General features: G+C 30.8%; 1 protein-coding gene across 6 annotated transcripts in view; it reads left to right on the top strand.

Annotated features, from left to right (window-relative positions):
• The window catches only part of LOC119667905 (vinculin), a 49,341-nt gene that overhangs the window by 12,954 nt on the left and 10,659 nt on the right, over positions 1 to 25,728 (top strand). For 2 of the 6 annotated variants that reach the window (XM_038077252.1, XM_038077253.1), the window contains exon 2: positions 5,904 to 6,014. In XM_038077252.1, the coding sequence (XP_037933180.1) occupies positions 5,958 to 6,014 (57 nt within the window). In that variant the 5' untranslated portion in view covers positions 5,904 to 5,957. Of the gene's footprint in view, positions 1 to 5,899; positions 6,015 to 25,728 lie in introns of those variants that run through there. The other 4 variants (XM_038077251.1, XM_038077250.1, XM_038077248.1 and 1 more) reach the window with 2 other exon arrangements.

Below are 25,728 nucleotides of genomic sequence, written 5' to 3' on the forward strand. Positions count from 1 at the left end.
AAGGATATGTTAAGAAAAGTCATCAAGGAAGAATGGTTGAAAATAAAGGCACAGGATACTGCAAAGTTGGTTGAGTCCAGCTTAGGTTATCTCACAGGCTAATAAATTTAAGATTACTGCGAATTTTAATTGTTTTAGTGTAAATATTAAGAAGTGTCCGTAGACTTTTTCTGCTTTAAAAATTGATGCTTGTGCACATAATTGCGTATAATTTATTTTAAAAGAATAACTTTTAATTTTTTATATTAAATCGTTATTGTTGTTTCTTTGGTAAAAATAAATCAGAAAACAAATATCAATTTGAATAAAAATTAAATAAGTTACGTGAAATTTAAAAAAAATTTTCTGTCTGTAGTTATTGCGAAATTTTTTGCCTTTTCGGAACACAAATATACATATCTGCTATGTTACGTTTAATTATTGATACACCACTGCCTGAATCAATCAAAGCGTTACATAAAACATTACTTAAACATATTTGTTTAATTATAATACCCGTTTTTCAATGGCATTTACCCGGTTTCGTTTAATACACGTTTTTCTATCATGGCTTTCTGAACATGTTGAACAACGCGGCTTTCGTTGCGGTTTTGGACAATTTCTTAAAATATGCTAATACTCTCGACAATTATAACAAACCGCTTTCGTTCACTCGCACAACTACTTTGCAATAATCTCAAAAAATCTGAGCACTTTGTAGATTGAATTGCAGATAATGTCTTCCGTAATCCATCGACATGTAACTCAATTGTCACATATCTTATGATCACCATATCTTTGAGGTGTTAAGTACGTCCCATAACTGACATCCGATAGTAATTTTCAACAGCGCTTTCCTTTTTCTTAGCTTATTGCTCATTAACTGCATATGAATATCAGCAGCAATTAAAACTCACGGAAAATCACTTATGAATGCGACCATAAATTCACCCCAGCTACGAAATACTGGTTGTGCATCGATCCACTGTTTTGCGGAACCTTTCAATTTTCCTGTTTTGGCAAATAGTACACTAGTGTCATTCCACTGGTATGCATTCTTTAATTGTTCAACACTTTGAACAAACTGTACTGATCACTGTTGCTGTAAAATGATGGCAAAGCATCTATAATTTATCGTATGTTACAGTGGTTACCTGCACCTTGCATTGCACTAGCTACATCTTTTTTGTTCAGCATGTACGGTACATATTCTGTAGACGTAGCTACTACAGTTATGTTTGGCGTGAATATGGGCAACTTTGACACATACTCAGGGATTGAAAGGATTAATGTCGCCAAAGTAGACACATTAGGGTCATTCGTTACATGCAATGCTTGCATAGGCCACACTGTGTTTGTTGATGCACACGCATATTTGTTTATGTATTGGTTGGGTGCAGTCATTGAAGAGAAAGATACACTCACTGCATCTGTTGTTTGATTTGCTGTTAGTACAACAGTATTCGGCACATAATGCTGGTTCGCATTTACTAAAGACATCAACGTCTCCATCGCGTTAATGGGCTTATAGGCTTATTGTTGGCACTAAAAAATACCAAAACGTTGATCCTCTGAAGCAACCGCTAAGCCGAGAATGGGCCCAAATATCGCAAAGCCACTTGCGAGCAAAGTACGATAGCTTCATTGACTGTTTGAAGGCTATAGTTAATACCAGAGGTGACCATATTGAAGCAAGATAAATTAACTCATAAACTTAAAGTTATTTTAGCATATTTTCATTTATCTTTGATTAGATTTAACAAAAATACACAAAATAGAGCATTTTATTTTCTTGCAATTTTTGTCTGCAACCATTTATGATAAGCTTTCTTTGCGCCGAAATGACGATTCCGTAGGTGCAATCGAAACTCAATTCACTTGGTTAGATGACGTTGCCCATTCACTCAACTTAATATCTTGGCAGATCGCATAGCTTGTAAGTTATCTATCCGTTTTCTTCAACCGTAACCCAATCTTCAATTTTGTAAAGTCGTTAAAGTAATAATTGTCTGGAGTGTTCGAAGCGCTTACGGCATTAATTCGCTCTTCTTAATATACGTCTTTTTTTACCGTCTCCAACCGATCGAGCTGTTTAGCCCCAGTTCTGCACACCCTAAGTTTTTTTTGTCTCGCTATAGGAGAGCGATTCAGGTTCCCTTGGAAGGCCAAGGGCTAGTACTTTCAATGTTATATTTAGTTTAGTTTCCATACACACTCTTGCGAAATCATGATGTGAACTTAAATTCATTTTACTAATATTATTGCCCTTTTAATTTTTTTTAGGATGCAACAAACACTAATGATTCGTTTATTGCGAAATTAGATGTTCTAGCATTTTCACTGTTGCTTGCTATTAGTAGTGCCAAAAAAGTAATTATCCGTTACTTTGTATTCGTTACTCAAGAAATACCGGAGTAACGAATACAAACTTTTTATTGTATTCGTTACTTTTACTCATTTTACCAATGAGTAGTATTCGTTTTACCTACTCTTTTGAGTACTTGGTAACGATTACTTTCAACAGCTGTTTTCGCGGTTTAATAACAACTACTTTATTCAAAAATTTTGTTCGTTTTCAAATTTATTAAAAATGTGTGAAAATATTAATAATAAAAAAAGTGAAATTTGGATTCATTTTGAACCAGTAGGAAGTGAAAAAGCTAAATGCAGATTATGTGGAACAAACTATTCAATAAAAGGTGGTTCTACTTCAAATTTGAGAAAGCATTTAAACATTAAGCATCCCACGGTCCTAAGCGCCGTTAATCGGAATCGTGAAGTAACGAAACCGCAGTAACGAAAGCGCAGTAACGAAAGCGCAGTAACGAATACTGAGTAACTAATACTGAGTAACGAATACTGAGTAACGAATACATACTCGAAAAGTAACGGGTAGGTACGAATACCCAAAAGTAACGAAGTTTGGCACCACTACTTGCTATCGCATTTTGTTTTATCGCTGCCAATAATGTGTTCGTTAGTATCTGCATATTTACTGCATTTAGCGTCATGGTTCTGACATCACTGTTATGTCCTCTTTTTAATTTTCGTAATTTATTCAACTCTAACATAAAATATATTACATCACAAAATCAGTCTTATTATAACAAAAAAATTAGGCCCGAGAACAAGCACAGAATTGTATTCTTATATTGATCATAACAAATATGTAAAATTCCTATGAACAATTCTACTACCTGGTTTTCTTTATCTTGTTTAATATTGATCTGTTTTGTATATTTACTTAATGATAGTTGTTGTCGTTTTATATTGCGGCTATACATTTTCGCGAAATAGTTTCGGTTTTTAGCATATATAACAAATCACACCGTCTACTGAACAACGATTTCTATACTACTGACCGCAACGACTACAGCAAATTATGAACATTTTTTGCCCAATTTTTACAAAAAATTTTTAAATATCAAAATGATTGTAAACTGAGCATGCACATGTCATGATGTGCTGTTTAGAAACAACTACATCAACTGCATATCGACAAACATACGTACATATGAAAGTTTCAATAGAATCCAGTTCATTGCAACATAACCACTTCTTATATATAAATATGTATATTAGGGTTCCATTAATTTTCAAAAGTCAGAAAATCTTCCGCGGCACCCCCCAGATCGGTTCATTTTTCTCAATTGGATAAGTGGAAATGGCGCCCCAAGAGCCCCAAAGATTGGAAAACAACCATTTTTTCCATAAAATTCATATTTGGTTGCTTATATCTCCGACATATTTAATTTTACATAGAAACTGTCTCCCCTAAAGTTATAGACCTATTAAAAATAAACAATTCACTCATACAAAATTTTTTTGTATTTCTTATAATTATTGAATAAAAGAAAAAATTAGTTGAAATCACTCGATTGAATTTAGGCAAATTCTATTAATGCATGTTGTTTACTAAATTTGCTACAAAATAAGTTCAAAATTTGGATAGTGATATAGGTAAATGCATACGAAGTGAATTTTATAGTATTTTAATTGATTAATTCAAAGTAATTATATTAAAAAATGTTACCAGATGTCTTCTTTAAATTTGCGTAAAAATATATACCTTGTTGGTTATCATTCTAGTAGGTTGACTAATAGTTATTTAATAGGTATTAAAAGTATTTTTTTACCGTGCGTGTGGTTAAGTTATGGTTAAGCGAAAGTGCTACATTAACTATACAAGAAGTTATCATATTTTGGCAAAAGGCACAAATACCAATAAATGAACGTAAACATTGCGATCACAAAGAGTAGAAGACTTAAAAAAACAGTTCAAATTTTGTGAGCTAAATGCAGTTTGTGTGCATTGGGATGAGAAATTGCTGCCAGCTTTAGAAGGAAAACAAAATGTGGACTGTCGACCTATTATAATCTCATGGGAGTCTGTTGAGCAATTATTTGAAATACCTGCACTGACAAATGGTACAGGAAGAGCACAGGCATCTGCTATTTGAATGGGGTTTACAGGATTACGTGCAAGCTTTAGTTTCTGATACGACAGCTGTAAACTCTGGTCCTTTTAACGAAACTTGCTCAATTATTGAAAACCATTTAGAAAGAGATCTTTTATATTTAGCTTGCAGACATCACATTTACGGAATTATTCTCAAAAGTATTCTTCATGCTAAGGTTTGCAAGTCCGAAAGTCCGAATGTTGAATTATTTTAACGATTTCAAAACTTTTGGGCGAAAATAAACGTTGACATTTTGACAGTCGACTTAGAATATAAAAAATTCAGAAAGTCATTGAACACAGATGATGTGTTAAGAATTACAAGTTTCCTTTATAAGATTCGTACAGATAACCAACTAAGAAATGATTATAAGGAACTTGCATTAATATTTTTAGGAGAAAAGCCGAACTGCAGCATAAAGTTTCGATCTTCTAGGACTATACAACACGCAAGATGGATGGCGAAATACATGCATGCATTAAAAAAATTTTTAATTACGAAATAGTTCAAATTATATACTGAAGAAGAAAATGCTCTATGCGATATATGTATATTTATTACTAAAGTATATGTTGAAGTATGGTTTAATACTTTGCCATCAGTCAAAGCTCATTTCCAAGATTTTAATCTTCTTTCTACTCTCAGTTAATATGAAGAAGATATAAATAGAATTACTTTGGAGAAATTATATAATCATCTTTGTTATTTAAGCTCAGAGCTTATTCTTTTGCTTTTTTGGATTTAAACATATCACATGAGTCAAAGACAAAGATGGTTTCGAATTTGAATATAGAAAGTGATGACAAAGAAGTCAGGAGAGTATCAATAGATTGCGCAAAAATAGCTGAAACCGTCGAAAAGGGAATTGTAAAAATGTTATGAAGATCTTATTTTAGTTTTATTCAAGCTAAGAAAACGCTTTTAAGCTTAAAAGTAGTAAATGATACGGCAGAGCGAGGAGTAAAAATAATGCTCGACTTTAAATCAATTTTACCAAAAATGAGATCCAAAAACAGTACATATTAAAAATTGTTAACGATTTTTTTCAGCAACAAATTATAGCGGTTTTTGTAAAGCTAAAGCGGACAATTACATTCATAACACTTGCAAACCCAGCAATCGGGTGATTTCAGGTAATTTTTTGTTTTATTCAATAATTATTAGAAATATTGAAAAACTTTGTACGAGTGAATTGTTTATAGATCTGCAACTTTTGGGAAGACAGTTTTTATGTAAAATTAAATATGACGGAGATATAAGCAATCAAATATGAATTTTATGAAAAAAGTGGTTATTTTTCAATCTTTGGGGCTCTTGGGACGCTATTTCCGCTTATCCAATTGAACTAAAATTTTACACAGATTTTTTGTTTAGTAAAATGAACCGATCTGGGGGGTGCCGTCAACCGATTATTGGAATACATATATTCAATACTACTTCTTATATTCCCCATTGAAAAGATAGATTCCTAAAGTTTCACTTTTAGTAAGATTAATTAAAAAAATAATAAATTCTAAGATGCCAGTTTTTCATACTAAAACAATAGAGAGTATTTTGGATCCTGTGGCGCAACAGGTAAGAAGAAAAATTTTATCAATAACGTAATTAAATACTAAGTATACTAATAAAAACAATATATAGTATTTTTAGTTTATTGACTTTGATTTACGTTCTTCTGGCTTTGTTTTATACAAACACAAATAAAAATGTTTTTCAATGTGCTTTTGAAACCTCACGTTTTGTTGTTTTCTTTCCAACTTTTTCGGGGGTTAAAATTAATTTGTAAATTACATTAAGAGTTTCTTTAAAACATTATTAATAACACTAGTTTACAAATAATTAAAAGTTTTGTTTTCCATAAACGAAATCTGAATTTCCTAAAGGGCAATTTTCTGTAGAACTCGAAAATCAAAACGTTTTTTCCCCATGTACCGCTTTTAAGTTATTTTTTGCAAATACAGTCAAATTTCCATAACTCCAACTTCTATAACTCGAATTTTCTATAACTTGAACCAAAAACAGTGCACCAAGGTTTTAGAGAGTAAATTACATATAATTCTTACACAAAAAATTACACAAAAATTTTGTTCCGTGCCGATAGGAACATGGAGAAAGTGCATTATACATGTCAAATTTTTGTTTTAAGTATAAATGTATTTTGCTGTCAGGGGAACTCTTTTTTTCCAAACCAAATGTTTAATTTTTTCTCTCTTATGTTACTTCTTCGTGCAAATGGTTTAACGCAAATAAAATAACTTCCAATGCTATTCTTAACGATTATATCAAGCTTGGTAATGAAATTTGTACATCATGCTTTTCTACAGATGACGATATTATTGAGCACTATAGCTCTAAATTACTGGATCTAATTTTTAGCGCAACGGAAAGTGATGATAAGGGTTCGGTGGGTGTAATTGTTTATCAGCTTCCCAAGAATGAAGTAGAACACTCATTCAAAATTCTGAATTTATATTTGCAAACGGATGATACTACAACTGATAGTGAAAGAGTATGAATAAAGTGGAATCTCTTTTTACTGAAAACAAGAAAAAAATTAAAGTCCCAAACCTTAATTTCTCAATATTTTACTTTACTATAACTTCTGTGCTTTATTTGATTGCCAATAAATAAATATCTTAAAATGTTATTCTAGTTTCTTTGAAAAATAAAAAAAAATAAAAATTCTCTAACTCGAAGTCTCAATAAGTCGAACCCTTTCTTTGCAAAATGTAACTCGAAAACGGTATATAAAAAAAGCCTGATTTTCGAGTTCTACGGAAAATTTCCCTATAAAAAAATATAGATTTCGTCTTTGGAAGCAATCGCTGAAGGTGTCAATAGCAATTGGTATGCATCATTTTATAAGCAAAAATGATTTTTTATATTTAATTTATATATTTATATTTGTTTTTTATATATTATATTTTATTTAATATTTTAAATCTTCTTAACGATATGTTTTAGAAATTAAGAAATTTTCCTTAGGTAGGCAATACAAATAATATTTAAACTAAAAGATATAATTCACTTATAGTTGCAAAGCATCGTTTGCTAACAATAAATCATGAGTTCATATAAACGATGTTTACGCTTTCATTCCTTAAGTGGCCCTTAAGGGCCCATTAGACAGCAACGTTCGCTGTCAACGCGCGCTTGCCATTACACAAACAATTTTTTAACAATTTTTAAAACACGCCCCAGATAAAACAACAAACATACTAAAAAATCGCTCTCACATGAGAATTTTTTCTCCTACTTTTCTCCTACTTTGTGAAATGCGAAATTTGTTTGTGTAATAGTAACATTTGAAATTTTAATAAATGCGTTGACGAAAATTAAAAAAGTTTGATACTTCTTCAAACATGCTCGTGTTTTTGCATATACAGTCGGATTTGGTCGGCATGCAAAATTTTATTTATTTTGAGAAGTAGAAGCGTAAACATCGTTTAAATGCACGCATGATTTATCGTTAGCATGCGATGCTTTGCAAATATGAATGAATTGTATCTTTTATTTTATATTTGTATTTTCTACCTAGGTAAAATTTTTTAATTTCCAAAACATGTTATTAAGAAGAATTAAAATATTAATAACCTTGGGCTAAAAAGATATAACCAAACATTAAATTACAATGAGAATTTTGTTTTAAATATTAATTGCATTGTGCACCTACGGAAAATTTGTTATTAAAATATACCAAAAAAAATTAAATTATATAAAATTTAATATATACCATATAAAAATAAATATATAAATTGAAATCATAAAAATAAATATATAAATTAAATGTAAAACATCATTTTTCGTAAGGAAATTACGCATAGCAGCCGCTGTCGACACTTCAGCGATTGCTTTAATACTGATGAGTGAACAAATTTTGCATTGTTTGCTGGAGGCGTGTTTAAAAAATTGTTGGTAAATTTAATGTGTAATAGCAAGAGAAGACTTCGTGTGTTTGTCAACGCGCGTTGCTGTCTAAGGGCCACTTTAGACAGCAACGTGCGTTGACAAACGCACGAATTCTTCTCTTGCCATAACACATTAAATTTACCAACAATTTTTTAAACACGCCTCCAGCAAACAATGCAAAATTTGTTCACTCATCAGTATCAAAGCAATCGCTGAAGTGTCAACAGCGGCTGCTATGCGTAATTTCCTTACGAAAAATGATGTTTTACATTTAATTTATATATTTATTTTTATGATTTCAATTTATATATTTATTTTTATATGGTATATATTAAATTTTATATAATTTAATTTTTTTTGGTATATTTTAATAACAAATTTTCCGTAGGTGCACAATGCAATTAATATTTAAAACAAAATTCTCATTGTAATTTAATGTTTGGTTATATTTTTTTAGCCCAAGGTTATTAATATTTTAATTCTTCTTAATAACATGTTTTGGAAATTAAAAAATTTTACCTAGGTAGAAAATACAAATATAAAATAAAAGATACAATTCATTCATATTGGCATCGTCTGCTAACGATAAATCATGCGTGCATTTAAACGATACTTACGCTTCCATTTCTCAAAATAAATGAAATTTTGCATGCCGACCAAATCCGACTGTATATGCAAAAACACGAGCGTGTTTGAAGAAATATCAAAATTTTTTGATTTTCGTCAACGCATTTCTTAAAATTTCAAATGCTACTATTGCACAAACAAATTTCGCATTTCACAAAGTAGGAGAAAAAAATCTCATGTGAGAGCGATTTTTTAGTATATTTGTTGTTTTATCTGGGGCGTGTTTAAAAAATTGCTAAAAAATTGTTTGTGTAATGGCAAGCGCGCGTTGACAACGAGCGTTGCTGTCTAATGGGCCCTTTAAAATATATGAAATTTTGTATACCGACAAAATCCGATTGTGTACGAAAAAGCACGAGCGTGTTTGAAGAAAAATCAAAATTTTTTTGATTTCTATCAATACTTTTTTAAAAATTCAAATGTTACTATTTACACAAACAAATTTGGCATTCCATAAAAAGTGAGAAAAAATTTAAAAAAAAAATTTAATTTTTTTTTTAGTTTTAATTCAAATTAATCAATAAATTCTACTTAAACAATAAATATTTCCAGTGTGATATTTCTTTTAGAAGTAATTAAAAAAAATTAATTTATTAGGCGCCCATCACGTGCTCATATGCACCATAATACCATTAAATCAATTTTCGAAGAAAAATCATACAAAAATTTTTAATTTTTATTTCTAAAATAAATGTATATAAAATTATACATAAAATATACCATTTTAAATTAGTTTTGCAACATCTCTATTTTTAAAATATGTATTTTAACTTAATAAAACATATATTGATGAATTAAAAAATTTATTACTTCCACACTAACAGAACTACCTACATAACTGCAGCACATAATTACACCTACCTTTTTTAGTGTTATTTATTATTTTGCTACAGTTGGAAAAATACTCCGGACTGGTAAGAAATGTTATAGAACCTAAAAACAAAATATTTTTTTATGGTTTTTATTGATACATAATCTGAAATGTCTGAAGAAGAAAATATTTTTGCCATTAATACTTTTTTGGAATTTGGAATAAAGCAGTGATATTTTAATGTGCCTTTGACTGATGTAGCTTCTTTAAGCGGTGTTTAATCTTATTTTCTTCTACTTCATAGTCTTTTAACGTTGAGAAATGGCACACAATATTTGATAAACATTCCTTAGCCCAGTTAAATAATTCCTTTGGTGTTTGGATTGGATTATTTATTTGTTGAAGGCTAGCTCTTGCAGTATTCCTCTTTAAGGTATCAGCTAAGCCGTCGCATGGTCCTTTGCCGTGTGGCGTTGGAAAAAAGTGCCATTCTGCTTCCAAACCAAAGTCCGCTTTGTGATGAGTTAAATTAATAAAAATTTTTTTATTTTTATATTGTGAACCCGATCCATCGGAAAAATAAATAATTTTTTTAATGAATTTGATAGCGTATTTCTGGAACAAATGTACAGCAGTTGTGTTGTGATGTAAACAGTCAGATATGCATACAAATTTTTTTATTTGTAGTTTTTTATTTTCATCGCAGTGGTACACTGATGAATTGTTGCCTGGTTATTAGTCTAGTGCAAAACTCGAACAGAGTTTTGAACAACAAAAGCATAATTTTCGAAAATATCACACAAAACGATACATTCATTTACTGCTAATATAAGTTGTTTTTTTTTATCCTTTAAAAGCTCTGTCTGTTTTTTAACGATAAAGGAATGCAACAGCAATTTATCTAAGCCGTCTGTTAAGGATTGCAAATATTTATCAATTGGTGATGTCAAAGTTTTTAATGTGCTTCTTTTTTCATGAACCCATTGTTTGTATGTAACGGTTTCTATTATATTGTCTTCAAAGATCTCTAGAAGTTGTTTGTTGCTATTTGCAGTTCCAGGGCATTTGGCGCATATTCCTAGAAAACATTCTGTGCGTGAAGAATAGCAAATCATGTGGTGTAGACACTCTTTATACAGAGTATGCTTCATATTGCTTAGAAAGTCGTTTTTGCATTTGTATGTTTTTTGTGTCCGTAAAAATTTAAAATAGCATCGGTTTTATGTTTTTCTAGCGATGGATGGCTTTTTGGATTTGGGTCTTCTAAGATTCCTTTTTCTAAAACTAGCTATAGAAATCATATGCTTTGTAGCGTTTGAGAAATGAGTTGTGATTTTTCGAAAAGACCAATTATGTACCACATTCAATATTTTTATTTTCATCGTCCTATCTGCTGTGCCATTGAATTCTTCCTGTAGATTTTTTAAAATTCATGCAAGGTCATCTTCTCCATGGCTATTTTTGGATTCATCGGGAGAAATTTTGCAAATTTTATGTTTAATCGCTTCAGTTATATTCTTTATTTTTTCATTTTTGTATTGCTGTTAAGTTTTTTTGATGTAATTGAGGTATTGCTTATTAGAGAGAGTGCTTTGTTTAATGGAGTAAGAGCACTTTTTCTGATTTCAGTTCCGTATGTAGCCGAACTGTTACTACTTCATGTTGAATCTTTTCCTCGCTGGATATTGTTTGCCGATATACCTCCTTCATTCTTCTTTTTATTTTTGGCACTCATCTCCAGTTTGAGACGGCAACTGTTACATATTTTTTCTCCAGATTTTTTATAGTCGTAGGCATCCGCAACATACGCAGGATATAATCTGAAACTTGGTTTCTTTTAGCCTTTTTTGAATGCATTTTCAACTTCAGCGGATTGAAACATTTAAAATCATTCGATCACCGTAGATTCATTTTATTTATTCTAACTTTTGCCATTATTTAAATGTTCTAACTTGTTTGTTCGCTTTCAAACCAGAAACTGAAGACTTATCAGACTTACTTAACATTTTATACCAAATTGGATGTCAGTATCTTTATAAGATGGAGGTACCTAAACACTCCATATCGAATTATTTACAGGTTATTTCCTATAACATTTCTTACCTTCTTACCAGAGTATTTTTCCAACTGTAGCAAAATAATAAATAACACTAAAAAAGGTAGGTGTAATTATGTGCTGCAGTTATGTAGGTAGTTCTGTTAGTGTGGAAGTAATAAATTTTTTAATTCATCAATATATGTTTTATTAAGTTAAAATACATATTTTAAAAATAGAGACGTTGCAAAACTAATTTAAAATGGTATATTTTATGTTTAATTTAATATACATTTATTTTAGAAATAAAAATTAAACATTTTTGTATGATTTTTCTTTGAAAATTGATTTAATGATATTATAGTGCATATGTGTTACTTCTAAAAGCAATATCATTAATAATTATAATATAATCATAATTATTTTCAAAGTAGAATTTATTGATTAATCTGAATTAAAACTAAAAAAAAAATTTGTGTGACATATTCCTGAAAAATATTTATTGAAAAAATGTGTGTTACGTTTGGAGTGATGTGAAGGATAAATTAATTTTTTAAAAGTACTTCTAATGACAATATCGTCATGAAATTTTTGATATTTATATAGAATTTTATTACTAATCGAAATCAAAAATATTGTATAAGAATATGCGTAGTATGTATATTCTTTGAAAATTCATTCAATGGAAATGTAGTACGCATGTGCTTGATGTGTTTTGCGGGAGAAAAAAATATATTAAAAAATTTCAGAAAATAATAGGTTCCTGAAAATTTTTATTTCGCAGTAAAATTTAAAACTAAATCTAAATAAAATATAAAAAATGAAAATTTTGGAAAGCTTTCTTCATAAGGCCATTTTGTGGCCAATATCCGTCCGATTTGTAAAAGAATGACCCATATACGACCTGAAAGAGATGAAAGTGAAAACATCGTTTAATTGCATGCATGATCTTATTTAGTAGTATATCTTATGTAGTATATTTGTTTTCCTATTCTGGGGCGTGTTTAAAAAATTGACGACTAGTTTGATATGTATTAGCAAGCGACGACAACGACAACGATTTTTAACAACAATTGTTAACCTGTAATACGCGCTTTAAAAAATGATCGAAGCTTAATTTACAATTTGGTAGGGTGGTCGTAAGTGCTGTCTTCACTATTCTTGCTTTTAGTTGTGCTGCTGGTGATTGGTTCATCGGTGGCGTGTAGCAGGGCATTTGAAAAACTCTAGTGAGTAGATTTTACTCATAAATATTATCAATGGTGGTTTTTTTCATTGCTTGGCTTTATTTTAGCAAAATGGTCCACTTGAAGGGCAACTTCTGTCGGTTTTTTACAAAGCAGTGAGAGTAACGAAGAAGATTAAATGGAGAATGAAAGTGACAGTGATGATATAAAAGTTTTACCAATTGATGAAGATATTGAGCAATTTTAATGCAATGCTTTTGCTAAAAATAATTCCTTGCGAATAAGAAGCAAGCTCTTCGACATTTTTTTGTAAGGTGCCTAAATATCCTAAATATCATTAGGCAAAATTTTATATAAATAATGGATAGAGGAACTGAAAATACGTTTAGCTGGAAAACAGGACCAGTTGGATGCATTCACATTGCTGTCTTAGGGGTCCTTATGTATTTTCTATGCAGTGCAGAATATGGTTTCCATTAATTCATACCTCATTTACGCAAAAAAATTTTGTATGGAAGACACAGTGAACAGCATGTTCCATTATCAAGGACTCTAACCAACAATCTAATAAATCCCGATCTACAAAAAAGAGCTCAAGTACTTACAATAAACACGAAATTACGTTGTCTCTGTCTATTTATCGTTAACTATTAATCTTAAGTAATATTTGATTAAATTCATTTAAATGATTAATATTGATTCGAGTTTATCTTTAATTGTTAATCTTCATAAATATTTGAATAAAGTTATTTAAAATAATTATATTTGTTTGAGCTTATTTTATACATTTGGGGGCGCAATATAAAACTTAAAAAACTATCGTATTCTACAAAATCGGAAATTATAATTTTTTAAAACGGGATTAGAATTCGTGTGTAAAGGAAATTCATGACATCAAAAAATACAGTAAAAGGTTTATTTGACTTAGAGTAAAAATAAATCTGAAGATAGAGCAAAGTCGGCAAAATTAGAAGAAACAACTACCACACAAAATATGTATAACGGTTACAAGACATCAAAAACCAAAAAGGAGGACGCAATAAAAATGTAAGGTGACAGCAATATTGATGCGTTAGTAAATTCGCTTACTGAAAAATTCAAAAAAGAAGACAAAAGTTGTATGACCAGGGGAATAACGCCAGAAAATTTTAATAAAATTGTTCCTCGTTATAAAAGTAAAATGGTTTCAGTAGAAACTGCATAATTTTGAAAAGAATGCTAAAGCATATAAATTAAACAAGATACAAATGTTTTTCTGATGCTGAGTGTGCTCTCATGCTTAGTTCATCGTCGTAGTTCCTTTTGTTACCTTTGACTTTTTATTATGGTTCAAGCATTGTAATTTTTTGCAAGTTTTGGGATTTCATCAGTAAGCATACATTCTCTTAGCTTTTGATAATTGATGAAATATTTTGGACTCGCGGAGTGTTTGTGACTAAATACTAAGTATTGATAATTAACATGCTGTTTTTAATTACGATTAGAGTGCTGGTTGGATTCAAAACAAAACATGATGATATTTAATTGCAGATTTTACTTATGAAGCTTGTAAAAATCGATTAAATTTTTTGCTTCGGATAGTAATATTCGTGATATTGGAAGGAATTGTTTGAGTTTACAAATCTACTTTATTTTGCCATGATGTGTATCTGTGAGTACATTTGTGATTTCGGATTATGTATGTTGAGAATTTGATATCATTAATGTCAGGTCAACAGTAAAACAAAGTAGAAATTGTGTAACATGAATCTGCTTTGTTGCAGTTCCAATTTTGTCTTTTTTCTTTTTTTTTAATCCATTTATTTGATTGTATTATGTCAAATATGAATGACAATAAGTAATGTTTACTACGAGCAAAAAAAAGAAAGGCGTGTATGAACTATGCCCGATGAATACCGAAGGAACGTGTGTGAAGAAATGATTTTTGAGTATGGAAACGACTCTACATTCATGAAACGCATCATAACAGGTGATGAGACATGGGTTTATGAGTATGAAGTCGAAACCAGTAAATACGAGCGAATGGCGCTTCGAAATCGACCCAAAACCCAAAAAACCGCGCAAAAGTCGCTCGAAAATTAAAGTTATGCTCACTGTTCGACTACCGCGGTGTTGTTCATTACGAATTTTTGCCAGAGGGTCATACCATGAATAAAGAATATTACCTCGGCGTTATGCGGCAATGCGGCATTTGCATAAGTCCATCCGTAAGAAAAGACCAGATTTATGGAAAGCCAACAATTGCATTCTTCACCACGACAGTGCTCCATCGCACACGATTCTTGTTGTACGCGATTTTTTGACCAAACACGGCACCATTGTCATCGCTCAGGCACCATATTCGCCAGATCTGGCGCCGTGCGACTTTTTTCTGTTCCCGAAACTCAAATTGCCCCTTCGTGGTAAGCGTTTTGAGTCGATTGAATCGGTAAAAGAAAATTCGCTAAAAGGACTAAAAACCATACCTGCACGGGCCTACGAAAAGTGTATGGAAGATTGGGTTAAGCGTTGGCATTTTGTGTATCGCTTCAGAATGAGCATATTTTGAAGGAGATAAAATAAATTTGGAGTAAAATTTAAATTTGTGTGTTTTATTTACAAAATCAGGGTACTTTTTGAGCAGATAAGTGCATTTGTGATCATGCGAAGTGTTTTAGATTGGAACCGCTAGATACTTGCCAGATTTGAGTTTGCTGCAGTACCCCATAATTGAACTCCATCGCTACTCTAATAAAACCCAGTTTTGTATATTAGCAGCTTATTCTCGAGTGACAGTTTATAATTTCGACTGAGGACCTTTACCCTATTTGAATATATGTGTTCTCCAGGTCAGTTGAGTATCCAGATGTATTCCCAAATATTTCTACAGCTTGCGGTAATTGGGTATTGTTTATTAAAACAGCCGGGCAGGTAGAACGTTTTACAAGTTTCTACAGCTTGCGGTAATTGGGTATTGTTGATTAAAACAGCCGGGCAGGTAAAACGTTTTATAGTAGTAGATGTTACCTAGATGGATTTTGTTTCATTTCATTTGATAGACAAATTTTTATTCAGAGGGGAACATTATTAACAAACTAGAGTGTCAACTGATAAAACAGCTGGACCACAGTATATAAAAGATAAAGTATTGATTTCATTATGCTACCTTAAGCTACTCCTGCTCTCATATCATGAAGTTCTGTAGTTTGACGTTTAATGAAAAAATGCCTTGCCAAGAGGTATATTTTAATAATAACGATCAAAAAATTTAACATAACGATGAAAAAATTTAGGGGTAGATTCAGTTGTTTGAATAGAAGGCCCTCATTCCATACTTTATCAAATGTTTGTAAAATATTTATAAATATCGCAGTGCAACATTTCTTACCATCTATCGCGCTATGAATATGTTTAACAAGTCTATGAATTCGTGCTATTGTGTTATTTTTTTGCCAAAATCTGAATTGATGGTCAGGGATGAATCTGTTTTGTTGAATAAATGTAAGGCTTTAGGAACAAGATTTCCATAACTCTCGATAGGATCGGAAGTAAACTTATTGGGCGATATGATTTGACATTTATTGGGATTTTCCCTGGTTTGAATATCATGTAGATTTGCGCTATCTCCTACTGTGGCGGAACAAACTCCTTTGTTAATACGACGTTAAGTAAATGAGTAAGAAATACAAATCCTTTTCGTAGTAGCTGCTGCAGAGCCATGTCTGTGCTTAAATTGTAGCCTGGAGTCTTTTTTTACTTTTAACTTCGCTATTTCGTCCATAACTTCCTTTTAGAATACTTTCTTGTTTATACCTTTGGAGGTATAAGAATTTAACGAATTTGAATAAATTGTAAACTTTACAATTACTACCAAAGTTTTTTCAAATCACACTTTTCTTTGATTAGGTGTCGAATGTTAAAAGGTTGTTCTTACTAACTAATTTTAGAAAACGGTGGAGTTGGTTCCTAGGCTGACATTTGGACCCATTAGTTGAAATGTTCTACTGCTTCAGCAACATCAGATTCAGTTACCAACCAAACTTCAGTATTTACACCAACTGCAATTAGCTACCGATAACTGATCCACTCAGTATTTTGGTTATGAAGAATACATTTTTAAAGAATAATTGGGCAAGAGTCTTTAAGGATAATAATTATTTACGTGTGGTCAGATGAGAAGTTCATTAGAATTGCAGGTAGTTTGTTTGGTACATATCCTTCTCGATACTGCAAAATCAATTAAGTCAGGTAATTTTCTTCTATTCATTGTCCAGTGATTAATTTAAGTAAAAAATTAATTTACTCGAAAAGTTGTCGTATTTTTGAAGACATTAGGCGGGAGCTCCATGTCAAGTCTTTGGCATTAAAATCTTGACAGTATCCTTTTGTATGTCTATATTGCTGACAGGTCTCACATTGAGGAATTTCGCGTTCTGGGTGAGGTGGTTCGAATATTACATTAGTGTACAAAAGTTTGATAATCGAGTAAATATCTTTATAGTTAAAGTTTAGAGCAGTTCTATAATGAACATGGGACGAGGAGAGGTTCTTATGACTCTCTACGTTTAATGTTCCAAACATTTACAGCTTGATCCACGAGCGTATTTTTGATATCATCAATATCGATTGAATGCTGCAAATTTTACAATATAACTCTAAAGCTACGCTCAGTTGTTGGTTTGTAAGTGTAGAATTATGTATTTTTGAGCTCTAACTGCTTTACAATCCTTACGTAAAATTCAGATATAGAAATTTGAACCCTTGCTTGATTTGGATTTAGCACTTTCAAATTGAACTGATTAGGTGCATGTTCATGTAGTACATTTATAAGAGGCTTGAAGCAATGTATCTTATCAATTAATATTGGTGGAGATTTCAGTATTTTTGATGGTTTATCATTATTTTTTTATGGTTCTTCAATTTTTTTAGGATCATCTACCCGCATGTCTGCGTATCAGTTTGGTTTGATAGCTATATATAACCAGTATGGCACCATCTGGATTTGTTTCAACAAATTTTGGTTCTGCAATAATTCGTGTGTGTTTAAAATAAGTAGTTAAAATAAAACATAATTGGAACATAATTGCTTGGTGGCTATAGTTCTATTTTAGTTCGATATAGAATAAATTTATAATGCACAATGATTTTCCATTCCTCTGTTGATATTTTTATGAAACCCCAAGTGTTTTTACGTTCTCTGGGTCCCCCAATATCAGCAAAATAATAGGAATTAACTCAAATCTGATCCCAATCGTTTGTGAGGTATTTTGTCCTGGTTTGTGTCCTGACGTTATGTCTTAGAATAGGCTCTTGAATGACTACATAATAGTTGCTGGTCATTAAAAGTAGATTACTCATCGCATGGAAAAAGTTGCGATAGTCTCGTTAACGAAATATACGATCCTTTATATTTATTTGAAATGCCTAAAGCGGCCATTTTAATATTAGAGCATTGTCCTTTATACAACAACAACTGTACCATCTTCTATGTTTGGACTTGTAAAGTTAAGTATTGCTTCAATTTCAATGTATCACAGTCGCAACATCTTCTTAAATAAACAGGGACCGAAAATAACAGCTACTTCAAAATTTTTTATGAAAAAAAGTAGCAGCAAAAACTTGTCTAAACTCATATTTAAGTATATATTTATCATTCTTACAACTTTTATCCTTAGTATTATGCTTACTATTATGCTGTTATTTTTGCGTTACAAATACAAAAATATGAATTTTTTTTTTTTCAATTTATAAATTATTTATTGAATCTTTCTAAAAATGAAACTAGCAAAAAGTGGATCAAATCTTGAAACTCTAAATTTATTTTTTCCTTAAACTATTGCTTTGTAAAAAACTATTGAGGCATTGAATTATTTATAATAAAATCAGACTGAAAATCAAAATTAAAATTAAAATTGTGATTAAAACTAAAAACTAAAATTGAATTATTATATATGTTTTATATTATGTAAAAAGAAATAAGTTTACTTGCGTCATTGTCTACGATCAATGTAATTGTTTATTTTCATAGAAAATTTTAAAGCAATAAAAAAAACTGTGGCTTTTAGTGTACGAACAATACAGCGGTGGCGATTTTGAGTTTTTATGGGAGCATGCATACCGGTTACAAGTGGTAAATTTCCCGGAAGATAAACATCTTCTGCTGTACTATGACTTTCTTTTTTCAAATCATCGTAAGCGGTAACTTCTGTAATGAACATTGAATTCTCTGATGCAAGAAGAAGGTTTCTGGCAATGAAATTCTTGATGTCTAACCGAGGCCTCGGTTTTCTGTTGTTAGAAGCAGCGACGAAGCAGTGTAGTTTCCAAGCGCTTACTACAGAGCTACCTAAACACTGTACCCATAATGGGTACATAATCTTGTGTATTTGATTCGTATACAACTTCAGTAGTACCAAAATACTTTCTCACAGTTAGACAAACGGATTTAAAAAACTGAGAATAAAATTTTAACGTCGCATGTAATGTTTGTTGATATTTCATTATCGTCAATCATTTCATTGTCCGATTCACCAACAACATTATCAGGTGTCAAACATTATTATTCAATAGGTAGCGAAGTGTCACTTGGCACTAATGAGTCATCTTCGCTCCAATTGTCAATAATATGCAATAGTTCCTGATTTCTTAGATATCTTAGGCACGACTTTATAATTTTATTTACAGTAAAAAATTGACGACAGAACTTTTAGCAAGAACATATGTAAAAGTATAGGTGTAAAACAATCAAATTCAGACTAACTCAACCAGCAATTAAATATCAAAATAGACTTATTACTATTATGCATAGTATAAAACACAAGTTTAAGTTACAGGGAAAATATTTTTTTTTTCTTACAATACGTTTCAATTTCTGTGTGCTGGAAAAAATGATATCTAACGTCAAATTTTGAATTATTGCTGTTAATACGATTGTTTTTATTGATTGTATTAAAAAATTCTGGCCTACTTTTGTAGAAGAAAATCAAACATCTAAGTTAAAGGAGTAGGCTTCATTAAGAATATGGCTGAAACGGACAATATTGAAGACGAATCAAAACCCCCGGACAAAAACACCCTATTGAAATCGGTATTTTCGGCTGAATTCAAAACCATGATAACGGAACTCTCCGAAGTTAAAAAACTCAAAGAACTCTTGCAAGAAAATTACTCAAAGTTGTTGCTGCAATTCCAAGAGTTCAAATCATATTGTGTAGAGGTGGAGCAGCAGCTGCAAAGCAGCTCAAAGCCATATACAATTAATTTACAAGGTCGCAAAAACAAATGGAAGAAGGTTTCACCACCCTCTCCACTTAGCTCCTCTCGTGGCTCTGCTGTTTCCAGCGATGAGGATATGGAGTTGGTGACTGCCGCTAAGGAGCCCTTTGCCGCAGGCTGTGGGTCCTCTAGCTCTTACAATAAAGATTTCCCACCTTTTGTTAGTTATTTATTACGTACTATCGTGGTTCGCTGAGCAACTGACATGTCCATGAATTTGGTGCAATTATACATTCGATGTCCTATTTGATTACAACACTGACATCGAATGAAAGTATTTTGAGTTCTTGAAACGAAGCTTCTAACCTATTTCGAGCTTCGAGAGTTTGGAATTGTTGTTCTAAAAATTCAAATACATCTTTTAGCATCTGTATCTGTTTATCTAATTTTCTCGAAATAATGTGCACAAATAATTTGTCACAGTTAGATTCAATATCGTTATCTGAATTAAATTCCATTATGTGAATGCACTGCTTGCTTAGCTGTATCATGTGAAGTTTTTAAGCTTGAAACTGATGATGAGTTAATTGTTTTCATATCAAGTAACTTATCAAGCTGTTGTGAGAAATTCAACCGTTTGTTTTTATATCTTTTTTTCAGAGTATACCAAGCAGTTTCGTAATTTGTTGATGATGCATTTAATAGGTGGCTTATTGGCATATGTCATCTCCTTTTACATGAGATCTTAAGTAGTCTAATTTCATTGAAGATGATAACATATGATTATAATATACTAAGTCCATGAATAGATCTACAAAATTTTACCATTCTTCAAATTTATCGTAAAAATCAGGTAATCTTATAAGATGTGTTTCAATTTGTCTTAGCACGGTTGGTTGAATTATTTGCGTATTGGATTGATTTCTTTCGTCATTAGTGGCTTTAATATTTAATATTATTTCAATTTCGCTCTTTAGTGTCTCTAGTTTATACACTTTTTGTAAACGACTAGTTTGCTCGTCCTTTAATTTTTTCAATATAAGTTGTAGGTCTTCGTAATATTTTTCTATTGATTGTATTAATAAATTTCGTGCATAAGTGTTAGGTATATTGTGTAACATACGATGAGTTGTTCCATCTAATTTTTTAATTAAATGTATCGACATCTCCCAATTTTCGTCAGTTTCTTTTATAATAATTTCTAATTTGTCTTCGTTTTTGGTCTTTGTGACTAATATTTCTTCTGTATCTTCTGATTCGGGTTCTTCACTTTCCATACTTAATAACTTTTTTACTTCGATATATTTTTCCTTCATATCCTTAAATAATACGTCATTAAAATATATATCTCTTCTATTCCAAACTTATTTAGTTTTTAATCGTTCTCAGAAAAATGTTTCCAATGTTTTCTAATGCTTCTAAAGCTTTAGTTTTACTTCAGCTAACTTGTCTATTAGCTGATATTGACCTGTTAGTAAGTCTTTTTGAATTTCCCATTTTAATAAAATAATTGTTAGAATTTTCAAAAATATTTTTTATTTCTTATTTTCATTATTTTTAAGTTCTTTTTTTTCTGAATTAATAACCTTCTTCTTTATTTGTTTGACGATGTAATTGCTGATACAGAAGTGCAAACTTTTTTCTCCTTTGGAATTTCTTTCCTGCCCGTTTTTTTTCTTCTTAGCTGGAGATTTCGGACTTGGTGGTCTTATTGGTTTTTGCCTCTTTCTCTATTCCTCTATACTAAGCCGTTCCGGACCTTGATTTCTAATGACACTTGGCGTGTATTTTGGATAAAAATGATGGCGTGCTAGATCTGGATCGTATTCTTCGACCTTTTTCAAATTTTCTTCTTTGTTCATCTAAAGCATGAGAAAAATGAGTAAAAATTTTTTATTTATTCAACAAAATAAAAACGTCCTAATATCTGGCCTGGAAGACTTTCCTACGTACCTTTTTTCCCTAAAGGCTGTTAGGATCAGCCAATGTTATTGGGCGTTCTTTTTGAACAGCCAAGGCGTTATATATTTTGAAAATCCTAGCTATTTAGCTAAAATAATAAATCCTTTTTTGTAATTTTTTTGTAATAATTTGTAAGGCTCTAAATTATTGCTGATTTAGTCAAGTCTCTACCACTGGTGGGGGATCACTTTGGCTAATTTAATATATTTTTTCATTTCAGGAAAAATTTATATTTTCTTACAAGTGTCTTACCACTGGTGGGGAATTACTTGACGAATTTTTCATTTTATTGTCTTCTTAGCCAATTTCCGTGGTTTCGAAGGACCAAAATGTTTAATTAAAAGAATGAGTATTCGTTTCATACTGATTTATTTCTTAAAATACTACGGTTTACATACAATATTTGTCTAAAAATTGTCTTAGAAGTTAAGAGATAAAATAATCTTTATTCAGCATGTGATCAATGTTATTATTAACAATATTGCATTTGTATTTTATGGTTTTACAACTCATATTAGTGATAAAAGATAATTTACATTTAGTGATAAAAAAAGTTTTGGTACTGCAATGCTCTTATGCTTATACAAAGATTATATGCGCTTATTTGTTTAGAATAAATCTATTTATATTTACCTCGAAATATTTTACAATCCCATGCAGAGAAGCCTTGATGGCACTTGTCACAATAATGATAAAAATTAATTTAATACATTTAGATAAGTTTCATGTAAGCAATGTGGTGAACCTATTATTTATTTAGGTTCAGTTATCAGTATGGTTACAATGGTTATTCAACTACTTCAGCGCTGAATGGTAATGTCTTGTGCTGATTTTTCAAGAGAAACTCCTTATTACTTAAACACATACATGTCATTGCGGGTGCTGAATCGGTCGCTTACCTTTTCAAATCTGTAATGCAACTTTCAGCGCTAACATGTTCGCTTACCTTTTGACATATGTAATGCAACATATCAGTGCTGTATGTTTATTTATCTTTTCAATTTTGCCTTTTCTACTGATTTTTAAACAGAATACTAATCATTTTTTTGGATGAATTATGTTTTATGTTTTGTAAAATTAAAATATTAATGTTTATATAAAACAATATTATAACATATTTATATATTAACTTATTCACATATTAACTTACTAACTTAAATTTTTACATATTAATTTATTTACATAGCATTATTATTACTATTAATTATTATTACGTCATTATTACGTATTATTACTTTTTACGTCATTTTATATAAAAGAATACAATATTTTGATAAATGCACCATTTAAGTTCCATTTTTCATTTATACCTTCTTTCTTAAACGATAACAATTCTTCCTTTTTCTTTTTCAGTTGGTAGTGGTGCCAACTTCGTTACTTTTGCGTATTTGTAATAACCCGTTACTTTTCGAGTATTTATTCGTTACTCAGTATTCGTTAGTGCGTTTTCGTTAGTGCATTTTCGTTACTGTGTTTTCGTTACTGAAGTTTAAATGCTTTTTTTCGGCAATAGAAGGAGTTTTTAAAAGCATATATATTAATTATAATAAATTATAGATTTAATGAATTAGAATTATTATTTAAGTGAATTATTTGATCCGCATATTTTGCTTTTAGCTTTTCACTTCCTAAATGAATCCAAATTTCACTTTTTATATATTAATGTTTTTAAACATTTTTAATGAATTTGATAGCTAAGAAAAATTTTGTTCAAAATAAAGTAGTTATTATTATACCGCGAAAACAATTGCTTAAAAATAATCGTTACCAAGTACTCGAAAGTGTAGTTATAACAAATACTACTCATTGGTAAAATGAGTAAAAGTAACGAATACAATAAAAAGTTTGTATTCGTTACTCCGGTATTTCTTGAGTAACGATATATGTATGCGTGTCAAGCTGAAAAAAAGCAGATTTAAGCAAATTTAGTTGCTTGAAATTCATAAATTAACGTCACACTCTCTTCCCTCTCGCATCTATCGGTAACGGGATTTCAAGTTCATGTTCATATTACGTTTACAATATAGTCCTATCAAAGTAAGATATGATGCGAGCGTGGCTTGTGAATAAAGGGTTCCTACTCACTCTTATTTGCAAATTTCATACTTAAATAATTATAAACTATCACAAAAAACAATGGTGCTTTGTAAAAAGCACCAGAATGGTCGCTTTACATATAGCAAGTAAAACAATACGCATTAAAATTTTATATTAATACAAGTAATATATTTTAAAACAATGTTCAAGTGTAACTGAATTGTGACTACGCACAGTGTTAAAGTACAGTCAAACTTGCGCTTAGAATCGGATCCACTAATTCGGAGCAATAATGCCCAATAATATCGTCATCTGTAGGAAAGCCTTATATACACATTTCATTGTCAAACTCAATATAAACGTTAAGAGTAGCGTTAAGAGTAGAAAGTTTGACTGTATCTCCAAAAGAAAAAAAATATAGCAAAACACAAATCAAAGGCAAACAAATATTGCAATCTTTCTCTTCAGTTAAAAATGTATACATTTTGTATCAAATTTACAAGCAAATGCAAAAATAGAGAACTAACACAAAGCGTTCCTCTTGATCGGTCTAATGTTTTTGGAGACAAATTTTTAAAAAGATCAGTTGAGAAGTCCTCTTGTACTTAGTGTTCTTGCCAGTTGTAACGACACAAATTTACAAAGTAAATTTCTGTGCTACATAAAGCAAGAACAAGAGAAAAACACAGTCTGTGTGTTAAATAACCGCCACCACTACACATAATATTTCTAACAACTCACATGAAAATAACTGAAGGCGACTTAACTGGAAAATACAAAATTGAATGAAAATATTTATTCGAAATATCATGGACATTACCTGTGATCCTCGAAGCCAACGTGCCGCGGGCATCGATACATGTGCAGAATCTAAAATATACGAAAAAAAATTTAATTTGTTTGTTACAAATTTTATGAATGAAAACAAAACTTGTAAAGAAATTCTAAACACAACAACACTGAACACTTATTACAGAAAACACGTTTAATTATTGAACAAATATCTATTTGAAATATATATAAATAAAATAATACACAAAACAATTTAACACTCATGTTTGTACAATTTTATTTTTTATACACGTAAACAAAACAAACTTCGGCAGCAACTAAGCACATCAACGCTAGTTTTTTCTATTTACTAATTTACTTCTTTTCTTTTCACATTTAGATAATATTAAATTCACAAAATATATATGTATATTTAATACCTAGTTTTGTATTATTAATACACTTTATTTTTTTTTAATAATAAAATATAAACTAAAGAGGAATAACACACGAAATAAATAAACACGGCGCGTAGTAAAAGTACTAAAAAATCACGGCGAAGCAGAAGAAGTGAGAAAACAGTAGAACACAAAGTTCAACTTCACGGCGAAGTCAAGTACAGCAAAGAATACCGGTACGCTACACCAAAAAGCTTCGGTATGCTCAATATAAAAGGAGGCACATTTTATATAATCGGGGACTTGGGTTGCGACAAGTGAAAGAGCAAGTACTCTGGCTCATTGGGCCTTCTGGTAA

The sequence above is a fragment of the Teleopsis dalmanni genome, chromosome 1 (genome assembly GCF_002237135.1).
Source record: "Teleopsis dalmanni isolate 2A chromosome 1, ASM223713v2, whole genome shotgun sequence".
Classification (NCBI taxonomy): Eukaryota; Metazoa; Arthropoda; class Insecta; order Diptera; family Diopsidae; genus Teleopsis; species Teleopsis dalmanni.